General features: G+C 37.1%; 1 protein-coding gene across 2 annotated transcripts in view; it reads right to left on the bottom strand.

The window, feature by feature from the left end:
* The window catches only part of LOC129718914 (serine/threonine-protein kinase tousled-like 2), a 250,180-nt gene that overhangs the window by 221,124 nt on the left and 15,628 nt on the right, over positions 1-13,428 (bottom strand). Inside the window, exons 2-3 of one of the 2 annotated variants that reach the window (XM_055670132.1) lie at positions 11,576-11,812; positions 4,773-4,858 (exon numbers count right to left, since the gene is read on the bottom strand). In XM_055670132.1, the coding sequence (XP_055526107.1) occupies positions 4,773-4,858; positions 11,576-11,609 (120 nt within the window). In that variant the 5' untranslated portion in view covers positions 11,610-11,812. The remainder of the gene's footprint in view (positions 1-4,772; positions 4,859-11,575; positions 11,813-13,428) is intronic. The other variant, XM_055670134.1, reaches the window with a different exon arrangement.

Below are 13,428 nucleotides of genomic sequence, written 5' to 3'. Positions count from 1 at the left end.
CAGAATGTCGAGAGACACAGACAGAAGAAGATGCAGCGAACCCAAATCTCTCGAGAAGGGGAGCAGCCTGCAGGAGGAGGAGGAGGAGTATGCAGAGCTTTGTGCAGCGAGCCGAAATGTGCCGCGATAAAGATGGTAGTATTCTGACGGACAATCGTGAGGTCAGCACTACCACGAACACCTGAATGGCGTTCAGGCAGAGGACCATGGCGGCAGAGAAAGCGATCCCGTCGGTACGACAAACGTAGAAGACGTGCCAGCCCCGACGATAGGCGAAGTTAAGCAGCTGAAAAACAATGTTTGCACCGTCTGTTTGCAAGATTTTGGGATACAGAACAGCTACCGGAGGACTGGAAGGATGGGGTTATCTTCCCTATTTATAAGAAAGAAGATAAATTGGACTGTGGATCACCGCCCTGAATGCCGCTTACAGAGTGCTTTGCCAAATCATTTTCTGCCGACACTCACCAGATTTGTGGGAAGTAATCAAACCGGTTTCAGGAAAGGACGATCTACGACGGACCAAATCTTTACCATACGGCAGATCCTCCAGAAATGCCGTGAACACAAAACCCCCACGCACCACGTATTCGTCGACTTTGAAGCCGCGTATGACACTATCGACTGAAAAGAGCTATGGAAGGTCATGGACGAAAACGGCTTTTCGGGGAAGCTGATTAGACCGCTAAAGGCTACGTTGGATAGGACGCAGTGCTGTGTGCGGATTTCTGGGGGATTGTCGGGTCCATTTGAATCTCACAGGGGGCTTCGACAGGGTGATGGCCTCTCCTGCCTGCTATTCAATATTGCGTTACAGGGTGTGATGAATCGAGGGGACATCAACACGCGAGGTACGATTTTCAACAAATCCAGTCAATTCGTTTGCTTCGCTGATGATATGGACATTGTCGGCAGAACAACTGCGGCGGTGGCAGAACAGTGCACCAGACTTAAACGCGAAGCAGCGAGGATTGGGTTGCAGATAAATACGTCTAAAACGAAGTATATGCTAGCCGACGGAACCGAAGTCGACCGACATCGTTTAGGCAGTAGCTTTACGCTCAACGGCGATGAGTTCGAGGTAATTGACGAGTTTGTCTATCTTATTTCACTGGTAACCGAGGACAATGATACCAGCCGTGAGATCCGGAGGCGTATTATCAGCGGAAGTCGTGCCTACTATGGGCTCCACAAGCAATTGCGGTCGAACAGACTAAGCCCCCGTACGAAGTGTAACCTGTACAAAACGCTCATAAGACCGGTTTTTCTCTACGGGTATGAAACGTGGACAATGCTCGAGGAGGACCTGCGAGTGCTCGGAGTTTTCGAACGACGGGTACTAAGGACGATCTTTGGCGGCGTGCCGAAGAACGAAATATGGAGGCGAAGGATGAACCATGAACTCGCGCAACTCAACGGGGAGCCCAGTATTCAAAAGGTGGCCAAAGCTGGACGGATACGCTGGGCAGGGCACGTTGCAAGAATACCGGACAACTACTTTGCGAAGATGGTGTTTGCCTCGAATCCGGCAGGAAGTAGTGAGCGCAGCGAGCAAGATCTGGCGGAGAGTACACGTTAACTTCGCGCTAGATTAATGTCTTGTGTTTCTAAGGGTTTGTGTTTTGGTACGAAGAGGAAAGGTGTTTATACCACTACGTAAGATCCATGTCTGCAATGATCCATGTGTGCAGGAAATACAGAAAATATTAAAAAAAAATTGAAAGCTGCTCTTAGCGGAACGGGTATCTTATAATTTTCACAATTAAAAGTCACGATTCTGGTTTTCAAAACAGACTTTGTGTTTGGAAATCCAAGCGGTTGTAGCAGAGCATTCAGAAGATTTCAGAATGCCACAGAAAAAAACATTTCGACAACTCTCGCTGCAAAACATTGTGCAATGTTCCTGCAGAAAAATCCTTCTTTAAAAAATGCTATTTCAAAACGGTGATATGAGTGACAAAACGGTGATATGAGTGCTATGTCATTCAAGTATGATCTCTAAATAAAATAAATAATAAGTCCTATCGAAAAGTACTGAAGCAGGCACTACAAAAACATCCCAAGGGGGACATGAAGAAAAAGTGGGTTTCCGTACAAAAAACCGCTGCCTTAATGAGTGGAGTTAAGTGTAAGGTGCGAGCGTACGGTTACGGAATTGATGTCGAATGAAAAATATATGCCAAAAGCTTACTAATAGGCTATATTTTATTGTCTGAAAGTTTGAAAAGGATCGGTTAATTTGGTAATTTTCTACATCGTTTTCCCCGTGATGCAATTCGATGTGGGACACCCTCTAGCACGATCCTCATTACTTCGATACCGGCGCCGGCTACGTCCTTAAGGTAGAGAAAGGGATGAAGGAAAAGTAAGTGTAAGGATGTTGTCGGACAACGTACCTCTGCATTTCCATAGACTGTAAAGGTTAAGAAGGTACGTATTTGTCACGGTGTGAGTGATGAACTTTTTAAAATTTTATTTTTCCTTACGTCTGCCTTTTTTTACCAAGTCTCGTTAGTTACCCCCGGACAGATTCCACTATGTGTCAAGCGTAAAAATTATCAAAGTGGGTTTGTGAGGGGGCAAACTTAAACCCATGGTTAAGAAGTCCCTCCAACATTTATACATATCTTAAACGAGGTTGAATTTGCTGTCTAATTTGATATCCAAAATATTTTGAAGAACAATGTGGAAACAAGAATACAAGACTGTCAATTCAATTATTCAATATCATTGAGAAAATCTGTGCCTATACTGTTCTGTTAAAAAAATTGAAATTAATCCACCAAAAAAAAACAAACAAACTGATACCAGGCTCTTCCTTCAAACTTCGGTCCCGGGATAATCAAATAGCATCCCCTGGTCAGCCCGCTTTGCTGGCAGTAGCCGCGTTTCGCTTACACCACAAAGCAGCTGGTGTACCGTGCTGGGTGGCCCGTCGCCTAGGAGAAAACGAACAAATTCTCGCCGAATATCGATTTTATGATTATTCATTTCATGTGATGTGAGCATGTGGAGTATATCTCTCTACACGTCGTTGTTGGTTAGTTGTACCGCAACAACCCGCGCGCACAGGCCAGCACCCGGTTTTGCCAAGTGCCATGCATGCCCAGTCATTGTTTTCCGTCCGGAGGCCGCCTTTTGCCAAGTCCCGATCTTCGCCAACCAGTCAGCCAGCCAGCCAGGAGTTTTCCTCTTCTGTGCGAAACTTTACCGTTTTTCTCTCTCTCTCTATCTCTCTATCACTTTCTATCTCTATCTCTCTACCCTCCCTTCCCTCGTTCAGTTCAGATGTGCCTTCGTTGTGCGTTGTGTCCTTTTCTCTGTTTGTTCAGATGCATGCATCCTAGCTGCAGCAGCAGCACCTTCTGCCAAACCGTACCAAACCGAACCGAAAGCGCTGCATTAGTTGCAGTGAATGCACTCTGATGCTGATGCTACAATAGTTATACGGGGATGTACATACTCGTCCGAGAGTGTTCTTTGGCGCACCTTATTATTATATACCATAAAGTATCATAAGTGCTGTTCCGGGAGCTGCGAGTCGCCCACCGCACTACCGTCGCCCAACTCTGCGCTACATTTCCGTCTCCGCGTCCGGAAGATGGAGCCCGAAGCTTGGCGAGAAGCTTATATAACGAACCGACCGACCGAAAGCACTCGCAAAACGCCCAACAAGGTTGAGTAATAACAAAAACACTCTACACGTTAGCGACAATAACGAGACTTTGCTGCTCTGCCTCCGCCGTTGCTGCTGTTTTCAGCTATTTCAGGAAAATTCGCCGCTATATACCATACGAGGACCAAGGACAACGACGACGACAACGAGCAGCAAATGACGATGACGATGACGGTGATGACGGCGACAACTGGAGGAGAGCCATATTGTTTGAAAATTAATTTAATTTAGTTTTAATGGGAAAAGCGCCTACAGATCACCCTTGACCTGACTGACGCTTGCACATGCACAAATGTGCTTCCGAGGGGCTAACTGGGCTGGAACTGTTTGGGATTCAAGGCACCAGTTGCTGACCCCCGCCGGTGCCGCCGTCTCGTGCGTTTAGTTTTAGGCCCAAAGCAAAGCGCGCCTTTTATATCCTTCAAGCCAAGACAAACTTTGTTCGACTAGAAATGTGTTCCACGTGTAAGTGAACTATGGAGACCAGCCGAACGGATTCAGTGGCGCAACCGGGTTTTTTTTTCTTCTCTCGATTGCCTTCTTTCGCCCGTTTCACGTTAGTGCAGCACACAAATCATGTCGCCGTTGACGCCACTCTTGGGGCTGCGATTTTTCTTTCCTCTAGACCAGCTCTGCAACGAGAGCAGGACAGAAGGCAGCCTTTTTCTGCAAATTATTTTCCTTTTTCGATCTCCACCCGCCGCCTGCAATCCCGAGGTTGATGCTGTTGAAAACAGAGTCGAGAATTGGAATGTATCATCTCCAGGGCGAGTTTTGACTACACTAGCGACTAGCGATTGTGTCGTTTTTTTTCCTTTCCTTCTCTGCTGCCACACAGTCGATGTTTGCTACCCCTCCTTTAATCCTATCACCGTGCTTCACCGTCATCCGTACCGTCATCCGTCTTCTGCGGCGAAAAAACTCCGATCGATAACCAGCAGCTAGCTGTTTTCACCGGATTCGAAAGCTCAACAACGAGCAAACGGGGCGAAGCGAGGAAATTCAGGTAATCAACGGTGATACGCTTCGTCAGCAGTGTATTGATAGCAACGATCCAGATTTCCAGAATGGGAATGTAGTGGTCACGGGTACTCACCCTTGCTCCCAGAAAACGAGCCTCAAGCAGTTCCTGCTTGCGGGGGTCCAACGCCGCCTGGAAGTGTTCCATCTTGATTGATGCACCTGAAAAAATGGGTAAAATGTGATAGCTGAGAATTATTGCGCATATAGGATGAGGAAAACTTTTTGCAGGCAACAAAAATGAAAATGCAATTGAAGTAAAGAACAAATTATGTTGATTTTGTTTATCTATGAAGAATAATTCTATCATCCCTTTAGTGACTCACTTCGAACATCACTTAGGTTTAAATGAAACCCTTTTCGATAGTTTTTATACTACTTGTTTGATTTCAGTTTGGCTATTTATTTCGGCCTCTTTTAACATTCTAACATCTGTTACTTATTTTCCAAATTCTATTTGAAGTTGTTGATCATTTTTATTTTATTGATATTTTTAATCATTCTGGATCTTTTATATTTTTTTTTGACGGCCTTTTTTTCTTTTATGACACTTTGCATTTATTTTCAGCATTGTATATCTTTTTTGACATTTTCGAGTTCGACTATTTTTGCCTTTTTTATTGTTCCTGGAGTTTGAAACGTTTTTTGATAACACTTTTGACTGTTTTTGACAGATGTTAGATTTTTTCACTTTTTCCACATTGTTATATTTTTCATCTCCAGTTATTCGTTCAGGACTTTTTTTTACTTCTCATGACATGTTTGTTCGTTCTAAACATTCTGGACCGCTTTTGACATTTTTTGACGCTGATATTTCTGATTAACTAGCAAAACTAGTGCCGTGTAGGACGCTGATCCTCCCGGTGCACACTGATTCCAAAGCTGGAAAAACGTGATCGAAATCATTTTGACCCAAAAATATAGATTTTAAAATAAATATTCACTGCGTTCGGCAATGTTGTAACACATTCTATAATAAACAATTTTGTAAAAGACACCGTACTTCTATCTGCCTATTTAAATATACTTTTGTGAAATTTTCTTCAGATTGCCACTAAATCATCTTTTTTTTTCAATATAACAGTTAGTAGTGATTTTCTACAACTTTTTAATGTTCTACAATGTTAGCCATAACAAAACCCACAATTTCATCAAAGAAAGTTTTTTTTCTCTCTCATATTTCTTTGGTTCTTGGCGATTTTTAATAAAACAATGCACTAATTTACTAACATGTATCTTCAAAATCTGCGAATATCTCCAGACTAAACAATTTTTATATTTAAATATAAGTAAAACATCATTAAATTCAGGGATAGGCATTTGTCTCGCGTAGTCTACTGTGTAGATATTTCTAGAGAAACATTTCAGAAGGTCCTATCTGCTTTGATCGATTTTTTGATCGATCATTTTCATTCAATCTTTACAGCTTATTGAACATCTTTTATGACACGTTATTTGCAGAAGTTGATAGCGGAGGAATCACTCTCGCCTTCTAAACGAAAACCGAGCTTAGAAGAGTTACTAAAGCTAAACAATTGCCAAAATAAAAAGACGCTCCGCAAAAACAATGAAAACAGATAGGACCTTTTGAAATGTTTATCTAGATTTGTAAGTAAATTAGTGCATTATTCTAATAAAAATATTTCATAACTAACCGATTATAAGAGATAAAAATAAACTTTCCTAGGCGAACTTGTGTGTTTTATTAAAGACATTGTAGAACATTGAAAAACTTTAGAAACTCACAATAAAAAGTTATATTAAAAAAATATTTTAAGGGGCATTCTTAAGAAAACTTTACAATAGTTAATTTTATTTGGCAGATAGAAGTATAATGTCTTCGATAAAGTTGTTTCTCATAAAATGTGTTAAAACTTTACTCAGTAAAGTGGATTTTTATATGCGAAAATGAGAATAAAACTCAATTCTCACTTTTAGGAAGATGAATCACAGGATTCCAACTTCTACAAAAGGAGAATTATTAGTAGAACAACTTTACTGAAGAAACTACAACTCCAAAATCTTTATTTTTTGAGTTAAAAGTAGTTATTGTAAACTAGCACATTATTTTAGGAAAAATCGTCAACAACCAAATAAATATGAGAGATAAAAATAAACGTTTTTTGGTGAAATTGTTTGTTCCGTTGCAGCAAACAGTATTGTAGAACATTGAAAAATTATAGAAAATCACTATGAAAAGTTAAATAGAAAAAAATTAATTTATGGGTAATCTATGGAAAACTCCACAAAAGTCCATTTTGATAGCGAGATACAAGTAGGATGTCTTCAACAAAATTGTTTCTTTTAAAATTTTGCTATAACTTTGCCGAACAAAGTGGATTCCAAAATGAGAAAAGTAAAATTCTTTTCTCGCTGTTATGTGGATTAATCATGGAATTGCAACTTCTTTGACCTCGAGAATAAAGGTGCCGCCACACGGACGCTAATTCCCTTAGTTTCTAAGTCATAGTTGATTGTAAAAAGCATTTTTTTCATCATAACGCGGGATTGTACTGTCAAAAGCTATAACATAGAGACCCTGAACTACTCTGTCATGCCCGAATAGTTCATAGCCTACTATTCAGTGATAAAAAAATGCTTTTTAGAATCAACTAAGACTTAGAAACTAAGGGAATTAGCGTCCGTGTGGCGGCACCTTAATGATTGAAACAACTTGGCTGAAGACGTTACGGCTCTAAAATCAATGTTTTTGGTTCAAAATAATTTCGATCACGACCTTCTACAGACATTAAGCACATACGCTGAAATTTCCATTTCATTTCTGATTTTCTTAAATTTGTTTCTTTTATTGTTTGACATTTTTCATCTTTTTTTATTTTTTTTGACAATTCTTTTTTTGTTTTTATTTGTTCAATCGTTCGTTTGTTTGTAATTCATAGCTCTCAGGGGCGACTCGTCCATAGGTGCAACCTGTGCAATGCACAGGGGGACGTCAGGCAAAAATGAATCTAAAATCCAAATTCATGCTCTTATCATCTTATTTTTTAGTTTTATTTTTTAATAGTAACAACGGGAATTTCTTTGCTTTTATTCGCCGATAAAATTGTAATTACTTTCCCAAACTCTGATTTTCAGAATTCCTAGTTTAACAGGTAGCTTCAACAGCCACAAGTCGCCCCTGATAGCTCTGTTTACTTCTGTTCTATTTTTTTAAACATTTTCAACCTAATTTGTTAACAATTTTCAACATAAAACATTTCTGTTTTTGAGTTTCTGTGACATTTTGAACCTGACTTTTTTTCATTAATTTTAACAACCTTGTACCTTTTTTGACATTTTATACGTTTTTAGCATAACATTTTCGAAATTTTGGATCTGTTTCGATATTTTCTAGCATCTTTGACTTTAACCTTTCTTATTAATAAACTGTTTTTTTTTTTTCAAAGTTTGTACCTTTTTCATTGTTTTTGATCTCTTTTTCGAAATTTTTGAGATTAATTATGCTATTAGAATCTTGTTTTTTTGCCCATTTTGGCTGGAAATTTTTAATTTTTATTCTAGAATTTCCATCACTTTTTTACGTTTTGAATGTTGTTGATATATTTTCATAATATTTATTTATTCGCGTTTTCCGACTTTCCGTGATATTTCATGTTTTATTTTTTTATATATATTCTTAATCTTTTTGACGTTTTAAACTTTTCTTAGGTTTTTTTTTGGCATTTGATGTTCCTGATTTTTTTTTATTATTTTATTACCAAATTTCCCATTAATTTCTTAGTTTTCTGGTCTTTTTCAAATTTCACAATTTTATTCTTGCATGATTTGTTGGACACTCTCGATGATTTTTACCTTTTCTGAAATTCATTGTCCTTGACATGTTTTTCAATATTCAGACCTTCTTCGTTTTTTTAAATTTTCAAGCTTTTTTGTTTATCACGACTGGTTTTAAAATTTTGTCATTCCTGATTTTTTGAACGTTTTCAACTTATTGCTGTCATTTGTAACATTTTAGTGTTTTCTCAATGTGGTAGATATTTTTCACTTTTTAATCTTATTGTATGATAATTACCTTTTCTATAATTTACATGTTTTATGCTCTTTTATGATCTCGAGTTCTTTTGTATAACTCGATTTTTTTCCAATATTTTCTAAATTTTTGGCATTTTTTTCCCAAAGTTTTTTCATCTCTTTGTTTCACTTTTCGTAACATTATTATATTTTCGATATATTAACGTTTTTTTTACATTTTTTTATATTTACATATTTTCATATTACTTAATTGTTCGAATTTTCCGACCTTTCTCTATATTTTTTAATTCTCGCGTAACCTTTCAAAAGGATCTAAGTAACCATGAGAGTTTCTCTTCTCTCTCACTCTGTTTCATTAATTACAGTGTCATGATAAAAGTTTTCAACAATATCATGCCATAAATCCAAAGATTTAAATGCTAAGGTTACTATGCAGAGTATTATGAAAAATGTAAAAATAACTTAGTTATCACTGAAACAGATGGTTAACAAAGAGTCTCTGAATAATACTTAGGTCCTTTCGAGAATTTACGCGAGAATTGGTGTTATATTTTTGATCTTTTTTGGCGTTTTAGTTTTTTTTTATTTTTCTGTAATTTTTCACTTTTCTCATCTTTGTCACTTTTCCTCTTGTCACCTATTCCTTGCATGAATTGTTCGGCATCTTTTTTGTCATTTTTTTTTATTTTGAAATTTTGAGTTAGGATTGTTTCTTTTCAAATTTTGAGTTAGGATTGTAAATCTAGTTTTTTTGACATTGATTGTTTTTAACCGCTTTAGAAACTTTTGTTTTGATATTTTAAATCCATTTTGCATTTTATTTGTTGTTTTTTTATATATTTAGTTTAGCAGCTTTGTCTTCTCGATTTTTTCACCATTTTTAATCTCCTCACGCTTTTATTTTTTGAAATTATAGAACCATTTTGTTCTGTTTCCTCATTTTTTAGACTTTCAGAATTGGTTGACTATGATAAATTTCCAAAAATTTAAACCTTTCTTGATACGTTTTTTTTTACTTTTGAACTATTTCGACTGGTTTGTTTTTCTTAAATTTTTGACTTTCTTTACCGCTTTCAAATTTTTTGAACATTTTCTAGCATTGTCTACCTTTTTGGCCTTTTCTTATCATTTTTCAAACGTTTTTAATATAATTGACATTTTTGAATATTTTTTTCATATTTTGGACTATTTTGATATTTTTAATTTTTGTAACATTTCAATCTCTTTTTAACAATTTTAACTTATACACAAGCACGGATAAAACAAAAATATTAAGCATGCCCCTTCTAAATAGCAGTATTGCCAATAATAGATGTGCGGGATACAGCAGACACACCAGGGCATCCCAAGTAACAAAAGTGGTTTTATCAAGGTTTTATAGCGCTGTTTTGGCTGTATTAAGCGCTATAAAACTTTGATAAAACCAATATTGTTACTAGGGATATCTCACAATAGATCAACGATTCTGATAGCAGTGACAAAGTCCATACAGGATTTTTTTTATTTTTTACCCCTTTTTGATAACTTTTTTGACGTTTCCCATCGTTTTGCACCATTTTTAGAAATTATAGATTTTTTCAAAACTTGTTTATTGCCGTTCATTAAGAAGACAATGTGTGCAGTAGGGAAAGCGAAAAGCAAGCGAACTGGAAATATGATACAGATTTGGAAAAATATTCTGCATCCCGACAGGACTTGAACCCGCAATCTGCCTGTCTCCGGCATGGTGTTTTGACCAATTAAACTACGGGGGACGGTGGTACTGTTTCACATTCTATATGCGTATCACATCCCACTGCCGACTTATTCTAAAGCTCATCCCTAACTACACACACTGCTGTGCAAGCGTTATTCATAGACTGAAAGGAATATCTCAACACACACAGAAGAGTCAGCTAATGCTGATAACTCTTATAGAGTTGTGTGATCGAGACCAAAGTGTTTATTGCCTTTTATGCCATTTTTACAATTATTTTTTATGTTAAGATTTTTTTCTTGGAATATCATTTTTTATGACATGTGTGACTTCGTAAGACTGAAATCTTTCTGGAACTTTCTATATTTTTGGCCTTTTCCATCATTTTTCCTTTTTTTTCTTCGACGTTTCCCTTTTTTGATTTTTTTTTGTGCCATTTTTGGTATTTCTGATAGTAAAATAATTACATATAACATTTATGAGTATCAAACTCCGATCAGGTTATCTAAATCGGTTATGCTATTCTTAATCATCTTGTTGTTGATCGACAAATGCAAAAAAAAAATTTGCCTCAAAGCTCAAAATAGTAACCCTAAAAAAAATATAGCTTTTTGATCACTCCTGTGAATTCTGGAGCCCTTCGTGTATGCAGAAGTATCGCACAGTGAGTGACCACCGGGTTCATCGTTTCTACCGTGGCTTACGGGAAAACTCATCCAAGTTTCTGAAAAAGCTGTCTTTGCTAAGAGCACCAGAAATAACAGGACCAGTTTGAACTCTAGAGCAAGACCTGTGTTTACCAGTGTTATTGTAAAATTTCTGTGAAATCAAAAGAAAAAAAGCAATCGTCTCATCGAAGGAGAAGAAAGCAGTAAAACAACGAAATAAACATTTTCTTGTTGTTTTTTTTTGTCATGGAATTGTTTGATGATACTGTTACTCAAATTCGAAAACTCTAGAAATTATTGAGACTGCAGCGAACAAAACACACCCTTAGCAGGCGAATGACCTAAAGCGTGAAGTTAAAATTAGGAGCAATTTTGGTGTTCAAAAATGTAGCAAATCAATGAGCTGAAGAACTAAACCAATAGTAAAGCAAGCACCGAGCACAACGGAACAAAACTTAAGTAGAGAGACCGAAAAACTGAATCAGACTTAAGCAGCAATTGGTTACTTTTATTTTCTCTCACCTCCTCCTGCACGGGACCGGCGTCTGTCGTTCATGACGCTTGGACGCAGTTCTGGGCTTGATCTCCGCGCGGGGGTGGAATCTGTCGCTAGTGCTCGATGCTGCTGCTGCTGCTGCTGTTGCTGCTAGCTAGAAACCACAACCGTCCATTAGTAGTCGATTGTCCAAAGATTCTCGGAGCGGTTGAACCCGAGTACACTAACTACTAGAGCTTAGGCTGGCTTTCTTAGAAGGAGTCCTAGAATACAGAAATGGAGAAATACAGGAAGGATTTCACGTAAACTCTTCCGTTGGAGTTGGTAGCACCCTCTCTGACTTCAGTGAAACTTTGTGGGTTTGGTTACATCGGTAGCTTAAATAAGTATGCAAACACTTGAAACCTTAAAAAATAAATACAAATGAAACGTCTTTCAGAACAGAACCAAAGCCAGTGTCTTGAATTTTTGTTTATTCAGAATCTTGCTGATTCAGAGTTTTGTCCAAAATTTTAACTTTTTTTTTTCAAAAATCTTACATTGTTGAGGGCCTGATAAATGCGCAAATTTTAAATAATATTACTACATAAATCTTATATTATGTCATAACATTATCAATCTGGCATTTGGACTACTGCTAACGTCGTGCAAGGGAAGCTAGATAGGGATAGTCACGAAACGCCTAAAAATATCAGAAGTGGTCATGTAAGTAAAGACTTGACATAGATCTCGAAATCAATTTTTGTAAACACCTCAATCGTTGAAAAATTAGGGTTCTCTATCAAATCACCACAGAAAATTGAATTAAATGACCTCAAATTAGACTGAACATTTTGTGTTGCTTCCAGAGTGAAAGTTCCCGATATTTGATTCGGAACTGAATAATTGACTGAGGACTAGAAAAAAAAACTTTTTTAATCTAAATTGGTTACTTAACGAGAAAAAATCGAAAAGAAAATAATCCTGAGATGAGTTTCCGTTCATTCCGTAATAGAGTTTTTGATCACCAAATCAAATGAGAAATTCCAAATAACTACAAGATGATCACAAGAAAATGGCATCCGATGATGGAAAAAGTACAGATCGAATTGAGCTCAAAATCGTTGAAAATTGCATGTACCAGAATCGTTGAAAATCGGATTATGAACCGAATAAAATATGTAGTTCAAAATTCTGTTTTAAGATGGTTAACGGCACTGAATTATACAGTGGAATAAGGGATAAACCAAAAAAAAAAAAATTAGAGTTGATGAATTACCCTTTGCATGAATTACCCTGGTGAACACAGCTCAAGCTGAAGAAAAATGAAAGATTATAGCTTTTCGACCATTCTTGTTAATTTAGGTGCCCCTAGAACAGATCTTTTCAGAGATTTAATTGAATTTTCTCGTAAACATAATGTTGAAGCGACGAACCCGGCGGGCAATTAATATGCAACACTATGACGTACTTCTTCATACACTAGGAACTCCAAAATCTACAGGAATGGTTAAGAAGCTACAATTTTTCTAGGGTAACTATTCTGAGCATTAGGGCCGTCTCTATTGTCGACTAGTGTTATGATCCGGATCTTTTATTTGTTATCACTCCAGTGCTTTGCGTTGGATTTGATTATCCAATTTAGGATTTCCCTCTAAAAAAACAGTTTTGTAAATGTAATGAACTACTATTAATGAGAAAAATAAAACTAATTTGTTGATATTCTACAAAACTTTGATAAGTGTTTTAAATCGTTCTTTTGAATTTTTCAATCAAAGATTCCAACCTTGTCGCGAGACTAACGGGTGACAACGACAAATTTGATTTTTTTTTTTTTGAGATGCTCATATTCAACATCATAATTCAATATATTCACTGAGAGAGAAATGAGAACAAATTT

The sequence above is a fragment of the Wyeomyia smithii genome, chromosome 1 (genome assembly GCF_029784165.1).
Source record: "Wyeomyia smithii strain HCP4-BCI-WySm-NY-G18 chromosome 1, ASM2978416v1, whole genome shotgun sequence".
In the NCBI taxonomy this organism is placed as follows: Eukaryota; Metazoa; Arthropoda; class Insecta; order Diptera; family Culicidae; genus Wyeomyia; species Wyeomyia smithii.
The sequence above is the reverse complement of the archived record's forward strand: the minus strand, read 5'-3'. Positions and strand labels throughout refer to the sequence as shown.